Here is a 21,247-nt window from a genome sequence, read left to right as displayed (position 1 = left end):
ACAACAACACACAGTACCTATATGCATCATTGTTTACAATGAACGGTGGGGCTAATATAAAGGACTGAACATGGACAAGTTAAACTAACCTAAAGTTAGTTGTTCACCAACAATCTACAGACACAAACAAACACAGAACCGGACTGTTATATTAAATTAATTGATTGCTGTTTAACGCATCCGATTAGCCCCACCGTTCATTGTAAACAATGATGCATGTAGGTACTGTTAGTACAATTAGTTACTGCACACTACATCACCACTACATCAGCCAAACTTTCCCCCACTGTACCGAAAACCCGTACCGAACCTTGACTTCAAAACCGAGGTACGTACCGTACCGTGGTTTTTGTGTACCGTTACACCCCTAATAATTATAGCACATGCATGAGCCTGGTCTCAAGGTAACATTCTGAAGTTACTAAAGCAAAAAAGGATAATCACTTTTAGTGCTAATGAAATAGAGCAACAGAGGTTTGAACTTGAGTTGAACTTGAACTTGTGTACTCACATTTCTATTTAGTGGTTGCCAGATTCCTGTTTTTAAGTTCCAGCATAGAGGTATGAGCTGGAAAACACTGCGGTTCCATAGCCTGAAGTCTTATGTAGTACAGGTCAAAAGTTTCAATCCATTAAAAAATGAGTGCTTGAGAAAGGTTTTAGTAAACAGTAGGGGTGGGAATCACCAGTTTCATCACGATACAATACGATATTGATTCTTTGGACAACGATACGATATTTGCCGATATCACAAAGTCTGCCACTATACAATACGATTCGATTCAGGTGCCTGCGATCGATATGAGACGATATTATATGCCCATTTAACACAATCAGTCACATTTAGATCAACTAAAAAAGGGCTACGGAAATATCAATTGACGTTTTTATTTTTGAGCTCTTCCAGACATTTAAATGAAAAACAATCTATTGTTTTTAATACAAATAGACTTCCTGTTCACTGTAAAGTGCCACGTTTTTATATATTGAGCTTTAAGCTTTAAGTAAAATGTTTAGGAACTCACAACACGCAACCTAAAAAACCCTCCCTATCCCAAACTGTTCCTACAATTGTTTTATGTTGCATGATGATCATGAATACATTTATTATGTATTCATGTTTAAATATCAATATTATCTGTCCATCCTCAGTAAATACTATCAATATAATAATACTCCTGACTTCATCTGGTCTTTTCAAACGCACACACACACAGAATGAAAACAGAATTTTCGCCATCAGCGGTGATTGGTCATTCGACGCGCGGCCTGTAAAAAGACGCTCGCCTGACATATCGTCATGTAACTCGAGAACTGAGGCACGCAATTGGTCAAGTGAAAGGCCACAAATAAAAATTTCGAACGGTATATTACATGAATGGCGGAAAAATGCAGCCCGAGCCGGCAGACGAGAGCAAAGTGCTGCAACATGCATGTGAGTGCGAAACGAGAGCAAAGTGCGACCCATTGCACGTTAACAAGAAAACACTCACAGCCACTTGAAATTAACATTTTCAAGATGGCCGCCCCCTGGATCCTCAAAAGATCAATATTCTCATATCAATGTATTTATTTAGTTTTTTTTCTCGATTTGGTGTCATCCCAGGTCGTGCAATGCGGGTGAGCCAAGGTTAACTCATTCTGCACCGTTCACGCATATATACGTGTTTGTCCGCCAATCGAATAACGCCAACCACGTATATATACGTTATTGAATCGCTATTTATTTTATTCGCTATTTCCATTCATAAACATGCAGGCTGGGGATGGGTCTGAGAGTCAATAGACGTGACGAAATAAACTGATTGTCCACAATATTTATTACCAACACCCCCTGAAGCCGACCATCTGGTTATCAGCACACTTCCTTTATGGTCTAACAGTCCTTTGTTTGTGGAGCAGTCCCATACCTGTGTTTATCTAATGTTGTTTGAAGCCATCTGTCAAGCTCCTCACCATAAAGGCACTCTATTCTAATTATGTTGGTCAGAGAGATGAAGTCTAAACCGTTTCTAAAGGACATAGCTACATTAAGACCAAGGTTCTTTATTAACTATTGAAATATATGATTCCTTAATACCACATTATATATTCAAATTGCATTATAATTCAAATTGCATGTGTCTGGATGTCAAAATGCAGTACTGTATCTACAAAAAACGCTGTAAATCATCTCCCCTTTATTCATTTGCTTATATTTTTTGTACACTTGATCTCAAGACGGTGCTGAATGAGCTCAGTGAAATTCCTCCGACCTCAATGTTAGCATGGTGTTATTCACAGTCAAAGATGCGAAGACAAATTATAATTTATATTCTCCTTTGTTTCATTACAATTTACTCAAGCATAGTAACAGACACAATATTTCTGACACTGGGAATACATTCCCTGAGGTCTATAGACGTTCCTAGATACCAATAACATGTAAAATGACCTTGTAGAAGTAGAACAATCTTCCATTTATTTGGGCATGTACTTTTAGGCAGATTAACGCTTGTTCAGTTCATCTGCAATATTGAACATGGTGTATATATCAAGTCACATTTGAGCTATGGGAGGAAACTCCTGGCAGGTTTTACCAAGCTGGACTGGTCGTGGGCGAGGAGTCAGACAAAACACAGTCAAACAACCTCTTTTGAAGCAGCCTTTTGACCAAAAAATGCTCTACTAAAAGGTGGATTTTTAAGCCACGTTTAGAAGCATCCACAGTCCTCAGATGGTTGGGGAGAGCGTTCCACAGACTGGGTGCAACCGAGCAGAAGGCCCTCCCATGGTACAGAGCTTGGTCATGGGAGGTTTGAGAGAGTTGGCAGTTCCAGAGCGGAGGTTGCGTGTGGCGGTTTGTGGAGTGAGAAGTGTGGAGTCTATCCCACTCACCCAGTTGTTTTTAGATAGCACCTCTATGACCGGCGACGTCACTAACTCACTCGCTCACTCGGTCATTCACATTAGTCCAGTCTTAGCTGCTTTACACTGGCTTGCTGTAATATTTAGAATTTACTTTAAGGTCCTTCTCCTTACATACAAAGCTCTAAATGGACAGGGACCTAGCTACATCGCCAACACTCTAATAAATTACTGGCCAGCAAAAACACTGCGATCATCAGCTGCTAGACTACTAGAGGCTCCCAGAAACAGTCAAAAGAGGATCTGTGATGCAGCCTTTATCAACTATTATTATATGCCCCAAAACTATGGAACAAACTACCCCAAAACATCAGGGAAGCCAACTCGCCAAAGCCAACTCGCCAAGCCAAATCTTCAAAAGACAGCTTAAAACCTATCTCTTTGCTCAGGCATTTAAATGAAACATCAGGGATATCTTGACACAAGTTGTACTTTACCTGCACTATTCTTACCCTACCTACTTTTATACACTTCCTATCAAATTCATGTGTCGGTTCTATGCAAATTTGATCTCACTACCTCCTATGCACTGTAATTTTAAGAGCACTGCGCTGTTGTAATTCAAAACTGTACTTTGTAAAGAAACGCAAAGTGTTAAGAGCGATGCACTGCTCTGTTGTATGTTAGAACTTCGAAAAGAAACTCAAAGTGTTAAGAGCGATGTTCTGTTGTTATATATCTTTTATTGAACAATTTTATCACACTTTTTACTGTCCGTTCTATTTTATAATTTTTAGCCTATTTTTAAACTGAATCAAACCTCACTTTTTTACTCTATCTATTCTATTTTATTATTTTTATTACTGTAAAACTGTGATTTACCTTACCTTGCTACCTCTCTATCTTTTTTTATGCTCGCTTATGCCTGTATTTTTTTCTGTTGTGAAGCACTTTGAACTGCAATTTCTGTAAAGTGCTATACAAATAAAGTTATTATTATTATTATTATTATTATTATTATTATTATTATTATTATTATTATTATTATTATTATTATTATTATTATTATTATTATTATTATTATTATTATTATTATTATTATTATTATTATTATTATTATTATTATTATTATTATTATTTGTTCATTCACTCACCACTCTGCCCTTAGTGGTGGCTCACAGGCATGGCATCTATGGGAGAATGCTTTGCATCTATGGCTCTGAGTCCTTGTTTCTCCTCAGACCACGGTGTCCAGAAAGCGTCTGGAGAAGTTTCTGGGAGGTGAAGACCTGGACGTTAACATCGTGCAACACGACAGCAGCTTCAGTAGGTTCAATAATATCACCACACCATGCACCACACCATCAGTAGGTTCAACAATATCACCACACCATCAGTAGGTTCAACAAGATCACCACACCATCAGTAGGTTCAACAATATCACCACACCATCAGTAGGTTCAACAATATCACCACACCATGCACCACACCATCAGTAGGTTCAACAATATCACCACACCATCAGTAGGTTCAACAATATCACCACACCATGCACCACACCATCAGTAGGTTCAACAATATCACCACACCATCAGTAGGTTCAACAATATCACCACACCATCAGTAGGTTCAACAATATCACCACACCATCAGTAGGTTCAACAATATCACCACACCATCAGTAGGTTCAACAATATCACCACACCATCAGTAGGTTCAACAATATCACCACACCATGCACCACACCATCAGTAGGTTCAACAATATCACCACACCATCAGTAGGTTCAACAATATCACCACACCATGCACCACACCATCAGTAGGTTCAACAATATCACCACACCATCAGTAGGTTCAACAATATCACCACACCATCAGTAGGTTCAACAATATCACCACACCATCAGTAGGTTCAACAATATCACCACACCATCAGTAGGTTCAACAATATCACCACACCATGCACCACACAATCAGTACACAGTACATTTCGCAGAGTAAATTTTACTCAAACTGAGTAGTCAGTTTGAGTACAATTGTACTCAGTTTGAGTAAAATTTACTCAGTTTGAGTAAAATTGACTCTGTGAAATTTACTGTGTAGGTTCAACAATATCACCACACCATGCACCACACCATCAGTAGGTTCAACAATATCACCACAGCTATGCAATAAAACCTCAATCTGTTTGCCACTGAGCAACTGGGTAAAACAGAGTCCATTCTTTTTGGATCAAATAACAAACTCAGCAAGGCCAACGGCTTCTCTGTTACAGTGGGTGACAATATTGTCACAAGGAAAGATTACATACCTGGGCTCCATCCTAGAGGCAAATCTTTCCTGTGACAAAATGGCAACCAATGTAATAAAAAAAGTCAACCAACGAACAAGATTCGTGTACCGGATCTCCTCTCTGGTAAGCACGAATACCCTGAAGACTCTAACAGGAGCACTTATTCAAGGGTACTACTACTATGCTTGCACTTCATGGTACTGAAGCACCTCAAAGGCACTAAAAACAAGATTACAAACATCACAAAACAAACTGGTCAGACTACTGCTTGACCTTACTCCTAAAACCCACCTCACCCCTGCCCATTTTGACAACCTAGGATGGTGTAGAGTAGACGACAGAGTAGCCTACAGCAACTTGCAATGGGCCTGGTCTACAAGATACACTACACCACTAAGGTACCCATGTACATGTCGAAATACTTCCCAAAGGTCAGTGAATACCATGACCACAACACCAGAGGGAGTTCCACAAATCTTGTTCAACCCAGATTCAGCTCAAACAAGGGACTAAACACGTTTCGCAACAATGTGGAACGCCCTACCCTCAGCTGTAAAATAATGTGAATCCCTACCCACCTTCAAAACCGCTCTAAAAGAGCACTACGGGAGGCTGCAATTTGAAACTGGCCCCGGTAAATGGCCAACCCCCCCCCCCCCCCCCCACCACCCAATGTACAGTTTCCTCCATCTCAAATGTATATATTCTGTTTTAGAAACTCTGACTGTAAATAAACAGTACTGTATATTTGTATATCTTGTATGTCATAAATGTCTGGATGTAACAGTACGCATGTCGTGTATGTCATAAATGTTATGATGAATTGAAAATGGCGGACCCTGATGTAAACAAGACGAAAGTCTTTCTCTGGTCTGCATACAATTGTGTGTATTGAGCCGTACTGTATTGTACCCATTCTGCAATCTGTTAATAAAATGTTCAATCAATCAATCAACGCCACCAGAGAAGGTGGGGGGTAAGGTGCTTTGCTCAAAGGCTGTAGGCTACTTGGGGTGCAACAATCATTCACTTTCCCCACCCAGATGTTTTCCAGTCAGCCCAGGGATTCAAACTAACAACCTTTTGATCACAATATCACTTCTTCAACCATTTGGCTGCCATCACCCTCAAATTCAACTTCGATATACAGCATAATATTTCATATCTTTCCTTGCGTGACACTTTTGGCTCATTTGGTTTAGTTGATTTAAAATCCCCATCCACTCCACTAAGGCAGGTAAATGTCTCAGAGATGAAGGACTTTTATCCACTTTAAATATGTTTGTGTGTGTGTGTGTGTGTGTGTGTGTGTGTGTGTGTGTGTGTGTGTGTGTGTGTGTGTGTGTGTGTGTGTGTGTGTGTGTGTGTGTGTGTGTGTGTGTGTGTGTGTGTGTGTGTGTGTGTGTGTGTGTGTGTGTGTGTGTGTGTGTGTGTGTGTGTGTGTGTGTGCATGTGTCTGTCTCTCTGACCCTCAGACACAGCTGTGAGCGTGTGCAATGCCACATTTGCTTGGGAAAGAGATGCGGATCCGACGCTGAAGAAGTGAGTATCAACAGGCAGAATCACTCGGCTCATCACCTGTATTATTGTCTAAATACACTCTGGATGCTCGGAGCTTGATTCATATTAAACACACTCATCTTCTTGACATTGATTTGCCCGTCGGTTTTCAATCACAAAGCTTTCTCCAGGTGTCTTCTCTTGTTACATTGTAAACGCATCCAATTGTCATCACCTCACCGGTAGCCTCTTATCTATCGCTGCAAATCAGAGCTTCATTCATACAACTCAACTTCAGAATCAGAATCAGAAAGGTATTTATTACCAAGTAGTTTACAAGGAATTTGATTTGGTCGTTTGGTGCGACATTAATGGACAAACAATTACGGTAGAATAAAATTAAATATAAACTAAATTAAAATAGAAGCACAATAGAATAGAATATAATTATAAAATAAAATAGGCCAGGGCTGTACAATTGTGCACAATGTGGTCAAGTACACTAATTAGAATAAAAATAACAATACAGTGGGATGGAATATTTAACAGTCAAAGTCAGCTTTATTGTCACTTCTCATATACAGAGCAATTAAATTGCGCTTCCCCCTTCCCACGGTGTATATAAAAAAAGATCTAATATAAACATAAAGTGACATATAGGACACTATAAACATAAGTAACATAATGGGACACAATGTACATGTGTTACTTATGTTTAACAGGACTGTTCAGTTGAGCAGTAATGTGCAAAAAGTATGAACAGTGAAGTATGAAGAGTTTTGATTGTATACAAATATAGACATTTACATTTTGTCATTTAGCTGACGCTTTTATCCAAAGCGACTTACAAGTTCTGTACGACAAGTCAGCAGGAAGGGCACAACTCAGATGAGTTCAATGTTCATCAAACAGTGCTGAAACTCAGGTGCTGCAGTGTTGAGTGCATAGTATAAAGACATATTAGTATAGTAGGTAGTAATATAGGCAAGGAAGATGAATTAGTGGAAGAGTGCTTGATAGTAGAAGACAGTTTTTTCTTTTTCATTTCAGATATTGATTGAAGAAGTGTGTTTTTAGTCGACGGCGAAAGATTGATCGTGTTTCGGCTGTCCTATATAGAAATCCAATCCAATCCATTTTATTTATATAACACGTTTAAAAACAACAAAGTTGACCAAAGTGCTTCACAATCAATCAGTACAGTAAAAAACACATAGACTAATCACAATACAATGCACACAGAACTACAAACAGATTACGGCAGCAGACTGTAATTTCTTTTTTAAATGCTAGGGAGAACAGATGTGTTTTTAGATGGGATTTAAACATAGGGAGCGTTGGGGCCAGCCTAATGTGGGGAGGCAACTCGTACCAGAGTTTGGGGGATATAACCGCAAACGCACTGTTCTTTAGCCTGGGACAACAAGAAGGGACTGGTCAGCAGACCTCAGAGACCGTAATGGGGTGTCGGGGTGCAGGATCTCTGTGAGGTAGGGTGGGGCCACATCATTCATTGCAAATATATCAAATAATATTTGATATACATGTATATACATTTACATATATATTATATATTTATATACAAATTAATGACAACATTACTGTGTGTGTGTGTGTGTGTGTGTGTGTGTGTGTGTGTGTGTGTGTGTGTGTGTGTGTGTGTGTGTGTGTGTGTGTGTGTGTGTGTGTGTGTGTGTGTGTGTGTGTGTGTGTGTGTGTGTGTGTGTGTGTGTGTGTGTGTGTGTGTGTGTGTGTGTGTGTGTGTGTGTGTGTGTGTGTGTGTGTGTGTGTGTGTGTGTGTGTGTGTCAGCGTGTCGTTGGACATCAAGCCTGGCCAGCTGGTCGCTGTGGTCGGAGCGGTGGGCTCAGGGAAGTCGTCGCTCATGTCGGCTCTGCTGGGGGAGATGTACAGCGTCAAGGGCTTCGCCAACGTGCAGGTGACCTTCCGCCCGCTGCGCTCTCTCTCTCTCTCTGTGCACCGCGGAGACGCGTCATGTTTGTTGAGTCTGTTTTGTATACAGTATGTCGTACGTGCGTTATTTGTTTGTTATTCTACGTGTCCCATCAGCTAAGACATCACCACGGCTATTCAAGATCAAGGAAACTGTAAAAGAAGGAAGGGTCGACGGGTCGCCTGTATCAGTTCCGCAACCGTTCCTATTTCCGGGTTAGGCCTGATTGGCCCCGATAGGCACGTGACCCGCCGCGGCCACGCCCCGCGGCAGCCCCAGGACGCGGCAACGAGGCTGCTGTGGTTCATTGCCGTTTTCCGCCTTCAACGCCGCCCGCAGCAGCAAATTTGCGCGAGCGCAGGATTATTTCAGTGTGTATCATGCAATCATTTATCATTTAACATTTGAAAGGCATACATTGTTGTATGAAATAAAATAGTATAGAGACATATGTACAGCGTTCGATGCAGAATAGAAGTAACTGAGTTACCATACAATATACAATACGCTATAGTGCAAAGCAGAAATGGGATGAGGTACAATTTACAGTAAGGTGTATGCGTTGCAGTGCAAATGCTGGCGCGCTCCAGAGACTGTTACTGTACCATACAATATACAATGCAATGTACCAATATACAATACGCTATAGTGCAAAGCAGAAATGGGATGAGGTACAATTTACAGTAAGGTGTACGCGTTGCAGTGCAAATGCTTCTTACTGTTGCGCTCCAGAGACCGTTACTGTACCATACAATATACAATATACAATACGCTATAGTGCAAAGCAGAAATGGGATGAGGTACAATTTACAGTAAGGTGTATGCGTTGCAGTGCAAATGCTTCTTACTGTTGCGCTCCAGAGACCGTTACTGTACCATACAATATACAATACGCTATAGTGCAAAGCAGAAATGGGATGAGGTACAATTTACAGTAAGGTGTATGCGTTGCAGTGCAAATGCTGGCGCGCTCCAGAGACTGTTACTGTACCATACAATATACAATGCAATGTACCAATATACAATACGCTATAGTGCAAAGCAGAAATGGGATGAGGTACAATTTACAGTAAGGTGTACGCGTTGCAGTGCAAATGCTTCTTACTGTTGCGCTCCAGAGACCGTTACTGTACCATACAATATACAATATACAATACGCTATAGTGCAAAGCAGAAATGGGATGAGGTACAATTTACAGTAAGGTGTATGCGTTGCAGTGCAAATGCTTCTTACTGTTGCGCTCCAGAGACCGTTACTGTACCATACAATATACAATACGCTATAGTGCAAAGCAGAAATGGGATGAGGTACAATTTACAGTAAGGTGTATGCGTTGCAGTGCAAATGCTTCTTACTGTTGCGCTCCAGAGACCGTTACTGTGCCATACAATATACAATACGCTATAGTGCAAAGCAGAAATGGGATGAGGTACAATTTACAGTATAAGGTGTATGCGTTGCAGTGCAAATGCTTCTTACTGTTGCGCTCCAGAGACCGTTACTGTACCATACAATATACAATAGGCTATAGTGCAAAGCAGAAATGGGATGAGGTACAATTTACAGTAAGGTGTATGCGTTGCAGTGCAAATGCTTCTTACTGTTGCGCTCCAGAGACCGTTACTGTACCATACAATATACAATATACAATACGCTATAGTGCAATGCACGTTAAAAAAAATAAATAAAAAAAATGTAAGGGAATCGAACTTGTCACAAAACGGACCATAGGATCCACAGCCAAGCAGCGTTACCAATTGAGCTAGTTGTCGATGGTAAAAAAAAAGGGGGGATTACTGCTACATAATGCTGCCGCGACGGAGCTTCGCCGCGACAATATTATTAAACAGCGGCTCTGTCATTGAAGTGGGAAAAGTGAGCCGTATTGTATATTAGTACATTGCATAGTATATTGTATAGCATATGGTAACTCTGCGGCGTTGAAGGCGGAAAGCGGCGGTGAACCACAGCAGCCTCGTTGCCGCGTCCTGGGGCTGCCGCGGGGCGTGGCCGCGGCGGGTCATGTGCCTGTCGGGGCCAATCAGGCCTACCCCGGAAATAGGAACGGTTGCGGAACTGATACAGGCCGACGGGTCACCTTGTATAGCGCATGAACGCACATCGCATTTTAGCTATTAATTCTTACACATTTGCACTCATTTCGACATTACATCTATAGTATTTTTATTACTTTAATGTGAACACATTTGTGAATGCCTCTTCTACCTAATTTTTGCATTTTGTACATTGTACATTTTTGTTTTGTATTTGAATATTGTTTGGTCTTTTGCTGTTTTATGAAGCACAATCGCAGGAGGGTCATACAGAACCAAGCATTTCCCTATACTCTGCTTGTACCTTATATGTGACAAATAAAACCATACTTGAACATTGGTGCCAAGTGTGAAAACATTCAGTTCGGACAACATTGAGTTAAATGGTAACGCCATCTCCTCGTTTATGTCCTTTAACCCTCATGTTGTCTTAGGAATTGGCACCACTGACCGTTGTTAGCGGGTCAATGTTGACCCGGGGTCTAACTCAGTCCTGACCACTAAAAAGAAATGAGTATCACTCAATATAGTTAATACTACATCCTAACTAACATTATATGCATTCATAACCATATAATCCCATTGTAATTTGATTTTATGGCCCCCGAGACACATCATGTCCCTTATTTTTAATATGAAAATGAGGTTGTTCAATCATAATATACTAAATGTGAAATAATAATGTGGTCTGACTATAATAGAACAATATTAGAATATAACTTCTGAAAAAAAGTTTAGTATATTTATTATTATTTTATTTATTTATATTTAGTATTTTTATAGTATAGTTTTACCTTGCCGGATCAAGAATGACCCTAACACCACAGTCGTACCTTTTTTTCTGCAGATACCTTCAGAATTTGCAAAATGGTGAAACATAGTTTTGCTGTGCTTATGTGTTGTGGAGGATATCATAAAGCATTGTTCTAATAAAATCAACTACATCACATGCTTTTTTCTGTTATGCTCCTATGAGGATCATAGGACGCTTGGATCATACACATACAGCTCATTACAGTAATATTCCACAATTATTACATTTTAGATAGTAATAATGGTACAGAGCCTTGAGACAAACATATGCATATTCACCACCGCAAACAGACTGGCAGCCGTCATGCTAGGTTCTGTATGACCCTCCTGTGGTTGTGCTTTAGACAGTAAAAAGGTAAAGAGTAAAGACCAAACACTATACAAAATATACAATATGCAAAATGTACAAAATGCAAAAAAAAACTAAATGCAAAAATTAGGTAGAAGATATAGTGCAAATGTGTAAGAATAAATAGATAAAATATGGTGTGATGTTTAAATTATGTTCAAAGTGAATTTTTAAGGTGAATGTTTAAAGTGAGTGTGTGCATGTGGATGTTGTGTGCAATGAATGTAGAATGGATGAGTTAATGTTACATTAAGTCTAGAAGCTCCTTTTGAGTCTCTCTGTGCCGGCCATGAGACTAGGAGGCAACAGTGGCTCAGGAGGTAGAGCAGTTGTCTGGCAATCCATAGGTTCCCGGTTCGATTCCCGCTCCTGCCGGGCAGCGTGTCGAAGTGACCTTGAGCAAGACACTTAACCCCTATTTGCTCCCGATGTGCAGGTTGGCACCTTGCATGGTCGCCTCTGCCGTCGGTGTGTGAGTGAATGGGTAAAATGTGAGGAACAAATCAATCGCTTTGGATAAAATCGCTATATAAATGCAGCCATTTACCATTTACCAGTTCAGTAGAGAAACGAGTAAAAGAAAATGTACTTGACAAATTGACATTCCTCCTTCCTGTCCTTTTTTATTCACTAAAGCACTTAGTGAATTCACAGAGCACTACACAGGGAATAAATGTAAATGTATCAATGTGGCCATACTCGCAATGCGCTTTGAGTGACAGTCATCCACTGCACTGCGTACTGGCAGATACCTTTTGGGGGAGAGAGAGATAGAGAGGACTAATTAATTTCGCCGCAGGGGGGCGGGGGGGGGGGGGGGGGGGGGGGTTATAATCCCACGGGACAATGCATTGGTAACTGGTTTCAAATGACAATATATACCCTGTGAATATTATTGCACGGAATGGAATACGCATGGGAGCGTGCGCTATGATATTTTGCAACAGGTTGACGTGAGTGCTGATACGAGAGAGAGAGAGAACGAGAGAGAGAGAGAGAGAGAGAGAGAGAGGGAAAGATATAGAGAGGGAGAGACAGATAGAGAGAGGGAGAGAGGGATAGAGATAGAGAGGGAGAGATAGAGAGGAGAGATCGTTCTGAGAGCGCGCGTGTGCGTGTGTGTGCGCGGCTCGACTCGCGACTGTGTGTAAATGCAGAGACAGAGACGAGATCGCTCAGGCCATGGTTACACTGGGGAAAAACAGCAGCGTTGTGTTTTAGAATGATTACGTTTGCATGTTCAAGTTAAAAAGAAACGCAGGAAAACGCGTTTCCCAACAGCAACGCTGAAAAGGTGTTTTCGTTTTGGAAACTCGCCGGCAACAGTGCCATGTAATCAGATACGGAGCCGGTCTTGCTCAACGCCCATGCGCAGTAGATACCGACGTCCGCGTGCCCTCACCAACGTCCGGTGACGACGTTGTAGAGAACCGGAAGAGAGGAAGAGTCATAGTCCGACAAGTCTGTAAGGCCATCACCACCTACCTGGGCCCAGAATACCGAGAACAGAGGCTGAGGTGAAGCAGCATGTCGCCAGGTTCTATGAAGCACACAGAAGGCCTCAATGTCTAGGTGCGATCGACTGCACACACATCGAAATCAAAAGACCCCGAGATGCTTCCACAGACTACGTCAACAGAAAGGGGAGACACTCGTTCAATGTACAAGCGCTGTGTGACTCGAACTACTGTTTTATGGATGTTGATGTCATGTGGCCTGGTAGTGTACATGACGCTCGCATCTTTGCGAACTCGCCATTGTGCACTGCCCTAACCGATGGGACAATCCTCCCCTGCCCTAAAGAGCTGGTGCCGGGCGAAGATCCTGTTTCTGTCTTTATTCTGGGCGATCCGGCATATCCACTGATGCCATATCTGATAAAGGAATACCCTGGTGGTGGCAATTCCAAACAGGAACAGTATTACGGGCTACAGCTTTGCACGGCGCGCATGGTGGTCGAGTGTGCATTCGGACGTCTGAAGGCGCGCTTTGCGATGCTCCGGAGAGCTATGGACATAAACACTGAGGACCTTCCTACTGTGATCTACGCTTGCCTTGTGCTGCACAATTACTGCGAAGTGCACAAAGAAACTGTAAGCGACCTGTCTGTCCATGCTGCTCGCGATCACAAGAGGGAGTTCCAGCCACCAAGCAGAGCATCTAACGTGAGAACGGATAATAACGAGACGGAGGGAAAGCGCGTGAGGCATGTGCTGACCACATTTTTTGATAGTGGTAGTATATCATACCTACTAGTTCAGCATGAGGCTAGTAACGTGGACAGTGGGTCTCATTCTCGAACAAATTTACGACCAAAAATGTCCTCTTAGGCAGATTTCGGCCCATTTAAGACATATTAGGGCTGGTAGTGCGAGTCCCCACATTTTCCTGAGATCAGATTTGAGCGTGGTTGAGAGCAGATTTAAGAGTGCTGAGGAGCACACTTATGATTGATTGACTAATTGAAAATGTTATTAACTTGACAGACTGTGTTCTCATAGTGATTCCTTCATGTTAACGCTACAGGCCTCCTTGGAATTAATTACTTAATCATAATTAAAATAAATATGACAATATTTGTACGATAAGAAATTACGCATTTGATGTCGGAAAAATAAATAATATGGATTCATCTGATCACAGGGCAGCTGCTTAACCATATCTGAACCAGCTATTTTCGACAAATGTATAATTACTTTAATTACTCAGATATTCAAACACAATTATGCAATTATTGTGAAATGATTGAAAATAATAATTATTTAATGCCTTCTGTGGAATTTGTATTTCTTATTTGTTACACATCTGTTTTAATGATTAATTATATGCATTTGAAAAAATGCAGGTCAACATGCAATATATCCCATTGGTTGGTATACAATGGGACAGACCTTTGTTTGATTGATTGATTGATTGAAAACGTTATTAACAGATTGCAGAATGGGTACAGTACATTACAGCTCAATGGGGATGCAGACCAGAGAAATACTTTCGTCTTGTTTACATCAGGGTCTCCCATTTTCAATTCATCATAACATATATGACACACACGACATACAGATAGACAGTACTGCTACATCTATACATTTATGACATACCAGATTTACAAATACAGTACTGTTTGTGATACAAAAAGAGTCCAGAAAAGAGAGTATATACATTTGACGTAGAAACTGTTGGAGGAGGTTGGGTAGGTGGGGTTGGGTTGGGGGGACTGTACATTGGAGGTGGTTGGGTGGGTGGGGGGGGGGTTGCGTAGGAGGGGTGGGTGGGGGACACTGTACAAGCAAAACTGTACATTGGAATATTGACAAAACCATACTTGGTCATTTACTGTACATTGGAGGGGGTTGATATAGCTATAAACCTGCATTCCTTCAAATATATCATTAATCAATTAAACTTATATTGAAATACACTATATAGCCTATACACCAACACTGAAATGATGGTGGATAAATAAATAAATAAGAACTAAAGCTAATCGCATGGAAATAGACTGCATTAATATTCCATAACAAGTCTTGTGTGCGCCAGTATGGCCTACGTGTCTAATGAACAGTATAGGCTTAATATATTCTAGTTACTTGTTTCATTAGGATTTAGTAGATACTATATATGCTCTGCCTCTGCCCTATGTACAGTATAAGTACAGACTGTACCTATACTGTACGTAGGGCAGAGCATATAGTACAGGGGTGGCCAACCAGTCAGAGACTAAGAGCCACAAAAAAATGACTGTGGTACCACAAAGAGCCACACCATATACCAGCGTTTCTCAACCTTTTTTTTCAGTCACGGCACCCTTCATGTGTTTATAGGTCTCACCCTCTGGCCTCTGAAGTTGCTAATGTCTTTTTTATTTGGGCCTCACAGGGTTAAAAGTACCCTGTGAGACCCACGGTTGCAAAATTACAAAATCACTTTTAGCCATTTAAAAAAATAATGTTTATTTAAAAAATTTTAAAGGGGAACTATTTTACAATTTCTTTCACTATTTGGGCACTTTTACACAATTCCTGTGAGTCTATGGAACACCTAGGTTTAAAAAAAAAATGCATTGTTTTGTATTTCTAATCAAGTACTAAAAACCGCATTTTTCTACCTTAAGATCTTAAGCCGTTTTGAGGCTGGGCTCCAACCACTGTGTGGCCTGGTGCCAACTGCCACATCAACTGCCACATTATTATGCAGCTGAGAAATCTCTGACATCACAGATATGCACATTTTCAGATGACTCAGTTCAGTGAGGGTGAATATTGTGAGAGGAGAATTGGAAGAATTCGCCAATATGAGAATTAGAGACATATATCCTATTAATATAAGTCCACATAGCTAAGAAACAATGGTAAACACTGAAAAAAGCCATTTATAAGATAGTTCCCCTTTAAGCACATGTATAGTCAATTGGTCCTGTTGTTCAGCCTCACAATGCTATTTGATAGTAAATGTGTTTATATGTCCCACCCTCTGGCCTCTGAAGTTGCTAATTTCTTTTTAATTTGGGCCTCACAGGGTTAACCTCTTAAGCCCGAGATATACAGTAAAAGTGTATATTTTCAGCATTATGTTTGTTTACCAATTATTTGAACTGTTATTAGTGAAATATAAGATTATAGAAATCTCAGGGCATTGAGTCGGAAACCGGCGCATATTGACAGGAGGAAGTGGCACAGCCAAAAGTGAGTGTAGTCTTTTGAAGGAAGAGACTCAGGGCTTTCAAATTTCGAAAAACTACCCTACGCAGCTCACACCAGCCCCTGTCAATCATCTGACTTCTGGATTTACTTTTTAATTTATCTTATTTTTTGGGATTATCTCCCACAAACCTGAACGTTATTGCCATAAAACAGAACGCAGTTAGTTTCTCTACCTTTCTGTGAACGTCTTGCAAAAAACGGTGTTGCAATATGATGAAAAATGGTGGAGAAATTTACATTATAAAAAAGATGGCAGAATTCAGTACTGTATCTACAAAACCTTCTGTTTAATCATCTTCCCTTTATTCATTTGCTTAGATTTTTCAGGTCTGGTCAATTTTAGCATGGTGTTATTTACAGTCAAAGATAATTTTTTTTTTAAATAGAATTGATATTCTCCTTTGGTTCATTACAATTTACTCAAGCCTAGTAACAGACACACTATTTCTGACACTGATCCATATATGTCCCTAGATTCAGATACCAAGAGCATGCAAATGGACCATTTAAAAAAAAATTGTAAATGTTTATTCTACGTCCTTATGGAATGAGTGACATAAAAAAAAAAAAAGTAAAAAAAAAAAAAAGGTAAAAAAAGGTAAAAAAAAAAAAAAAAAAAAATTTATGGATGGAAGAGCCGCACATTGACGGGCAAAGAGCCGCATGCGGCTCGCGAGCCGCGGGTTGGCCACCCCTGATATAGTATCTACTAAATCCTAATGCAACAAGTCATTAATGGAATAATAAGCCTATACTGCGTTCATTCATTACGCCTTAGGCATTAAAAATCAAGCCTCTACTGCTCCTCTACCACTACTCCACCACTCCACTCCAAACTGATTTTGTGACTCCTATTGTTCTGGACCGGGCCAGATTTCACACCTCCACTGCCTCCCACAGGCTGGGGAGATTTTCCTCTTAAATTTGTATTCGTCCCAAATGTCCCAGCCCCATCCGATTTCTTAGCTTTTTTCACTGTTTATTTATCATGCATTGCAACACTAATATATGGTCAGTACCCCAAGTCAGACTGCCCATATAAAAATTATCTTGGGGGTCTGAGGGCAGTAGCCCCAGACCCCCTCCCTGGGGAAGCACTTAAGTTAAGTACCCTACATTTGTTTACGTTTAGACCCAGCCACCAGCCCCCGAAAATTAACACCTGAGTGCTAGTTCTAAAGTGACAGAGGAGTGGCAGAAGCGCAGCAGTACGGAACTGAATCTGTATGTGAACATTTCGCCTGCAAATCACTAGTGTATGTGCTCAGAACAATACAACCTATTTTTCTGCCTGTCTGTCTATGAGTGGATTGTGTGGGAGAAAGATGTGTTGCTAGCTACCAGGATATTTGCAGAATTAAAATTCATTATGGAATATGATATGACTGAAGCCCTTCCTACATGGATCACAGTGGTAGGGCTAACTCTAATTCACTGTATACTCTGACAAATTAGAAAGCCAATATACTATACAGACGCCAGTTTAGTCTATTTATTATTAACTATTATTAATATGGAAGACATTTTTCTTTAACCCTTAGCCCTCACTAGGGTAACAGTTGGCACATCAGTGCATGAAAATATTGCAGCACGCACGTTCAAGGTCATAAAACTTAATTTGTAATTATGCGCTAAAAATTTGTTGCTAGCTACCAGGATATTTGCAGAATTAAAATGCATTATGGAATATGATATGACTGAAGCCCTTCCTACATTGGTCACAGTGGTAGGGCTAACTCTAATTCACTGTATACTCTGGCAAATTAGAAAGCCAATATACTATACAGACGCCAGTTTAGTCTATTTATTATTATTAATATGGAAGACATTTTTCTTTAACCCTTAGCCCTCACTAGGGTAACAGTTGGCGCATCAGTGCATGAAAATATTGCAGCACGCACGTTCAAGGTCATAAAACTTCCTTTGTAATTATGCGCTAAAGATGCTAGCTACCAGGATATTTGCAGAATTAAAATGCTTTATGGAATATGATATGACTGAAGCCCTTCCTACATTGGTCACAGTGGTAGGGCTAACTCTAATTCACTGTATACTCTGGCAAATTAGAAAGCCAATATACTATACAGACGCCAGTTTAGTCTATTTATTATTAACTATTAATTAATATTAATATTAATAATATGGAAGACATTTTTCAATGATGAATAAGTACATGCATTAAGGAGCCATTGTAAACAAAGCACCTGCATATATTGGAGTTTAATAGCTTACATGATATAACCCCATAAACACAAACATACAAAAAACACTAGCTATGGCACACGTTTTTCTTTAATGAAATTGTTACAATTGGGGAAAACATAGAAAATGAGGAGAAAAAGTGGATAAAAAATAAATGAAATTGTTACAGGTTTTTGTAGTGCACATCATCATCATCATCATCATGGCCATGTGTTGGCGCAAGCAACGACCTCCTTGGGGAGGTCTCCCAGGTGGACCTTCTTGGCATGAACAGGCCAGAGGGCTGGCGAGGTCTGTGGGTTGACACCAAGGGTGAGCGTGGTTCCACGGGCTGGTGACCGTAGTACTAGTAGGGGGAGAGTGGCATTATGGGTGCCTGTGGTGGCACCATGGAACCTGGACCCATCATGTGCTGCATATACTGCGTAAAGTTGGAGGTGAGCGTGTTCAATGAGGCAACCAGAGCTTTTCTAGAATGTTGGCCTTTTGCTCACTCTTGGCCAGGAGGCTAATATTGTTTAACCTGTTCCACCCGACGGGGTCGGTACCGACCCCAAAATGGCATCTGGTCATAAATCAATATTTTTTTTATGTTGCATATAAGCTGCGTTTTTTTTTCAAACATTTTCAAGTATTAACATCACTAACATGTCACAAAAGCATGTAGAATGTATATTATCATCAATACGTTAGTTTAGCAATAGGTTAAAAGTGCCATTAGATAGTTTTAAGTTTTCGATTTGAGGAAGTCTATTGCAAGACGGCGACCATTTTGGAAAATTTTAACCATGGGAATTGTAGTATTTTTGCAGCAATTTTGTGGAGGCCATCTATAGCTGTGGATCAGCGTTGGAATAGTGTCACAGCGTCAGATACTATGGGGGTTCAAAGTTCAGCGTTCTGAATGAATAATATCAATAACTGTTATTATTTGCGATAATAAGCCACAAAAGGTAATGTTTTCGACAAATATTGAAACGCAGTTAGTTTCTCCTCCCTATTGTTATCATGTAGCAACAATTAGATCTGAAATTAGTTTAAAAATGGTTGCACTGTGGTGAAAATAAGAAACTACAGTAAATTACAGTAGATATCATTATCTGTTCTTATGCACGCCTGGTGATAATAAATCCAAATTGAACTCGGGCATTTGAAAGATAATATATGTATATATATATATATATATAAATGTGCGAATTGGCTATAATAAGGTAATTTATAAGCCTCCTATTCAGGGCTTGACATTAACACCTGACCACCGGCCAAATGCTGGTAGAATTCGGCTGTGGCCGATAACTCTGTCATTCTACCGGCCACAGTGGCCGGTGACTTTTTTTCTATGAAAAAAATACATTGTAGTCTACAAAAGGCATCGGCAATAATTAAGTCAATCCAAGTGATACTACATAATACTACAACTTCCACAACAATTCGGAAAAGTGCATTACCGGCCAGATCCTGGTAGTGGTGCTGTCTCGAGAATGGAGTACTCCTTGTTTTCAGACCAGATGTACATTTTTTTCATTCAGGCATACTTTTTCTGTTAGCGTGAAGCTATGCCTTCATCAGATCGCATGGAATACCTTTTGCGACGCCGAATTCAGTATGCAGTAAAGGAATATAGCATCAGCCAATGGACATATCGATCTACCAGATGGCGATCAATAACTGGGAAATCCTTTTTGGGATCCAACCGGCCACAGGTAAGAACGATTTCATGCTGATCAGGCCTTGTTAGCATAGCCAACCCGCCGATGAATGAATGAAAACTTTATTTAACAGATTGCAGAATGGGTACAATACAGTACGGCTCAATCAGTGGAGGTTATTCCATGACAACACGTGAGGCAGCACTTCACTCATAATATACAGTCAGAAAGAAGAAAAAGAAGAAGAAAAAAAATATTATTAATTTACATATATATATATATATATATATATATATATATATATATATATATATATATATATATATATATTATTTTTTTATTATTATTATAATTTTTTTTATTAGAAATGTTTTCCTCTGTAAATAAAATGCCAGTGAATAAATTTTTTCCTTCAAAACTGGCCAAGTGACAGCTCTGAGCTCTCTGATCTGGCCTGATCATAACTACAGTAAGGGCCAGCTGTCAATCACTCAGTGCAAAATAACTGCACTGGGTTGGGCTTAAGAATGTAATTATCCAATAAAAATAGGGTAGGGTAGGCGGTCTAGTGAGACTTTGCGCACGAGACTGATTGGCATTCACGCCGTGCCACACAAACTTAAGATCCAATCAGAGACGCACAGCGGCGTGATTTTCTGTCCAGGAGGCTTGAAGCCTTTTTACAACGCATCCGCGTTTCCGGGTTCCCGTTTTGCGCTCTGATTGGCCAGGTCATGTGACATGAGCGCCAATCGTGACTGGCAAGTTTCTACACTGGTTAAGCTTAGGCACTCTTCGAAGTTGGTTAAGGTTAGAGTTTGTCTTAGAGCGTGACGGCAAGTTCTTTCGCCGGTTAAGCTTAGGCACTCTTTCGAAGTTGGTTTA

At 40.3% G+C, this 21,247-nt stretch overlaps 1 protein-coding gene across 1 annotated transcript in view; it reads left to right on the top strand.

Moving 5' to 3' along the window:
• Positions 1 to 21,247, top strand: part of abcc2 (ATP binding cassette subfamily C member 2) — a gene marked incomplete at its 3' end in the record, with an annotated part of 254,616 nt that overhangs the window by 131,511 nt on the left and 101,858 nt on the right. The window contains exons 14-16 of the mRNA XM_084321278.1: positions 4,089 to 4,173; positions 6,618 to 6,684; positions 8,453 to 8,579. Coding sequence (XP_084177404.1) covers positions 4,089 to 4,173; positions 6,618 to 6,684; positions 8,453 to 8,579 — 279 coding nt within the window. The remainder of the gene's footprint in view (positions 1 to 4,088; positions 4,174 to 6,617; positions 6,685 to 8,452; positions 8,580 to 21,247) is intronic.

This window comes from Notolepis coatsorum (assembly GCF_963971535.1).
Source record: "Notolepis coatsorum genome assembly, chromosome: 9".
Taxonomy (NCBI): Eukaryota; Metazoa; Chordata; class Actinopteri; order Aulopiformes; family Paralepididae; genus Notolepis; species Notolepis coatsorum.
This window is presented reverse-complemented; position numbering and strand designations above follow the sequence as displayed.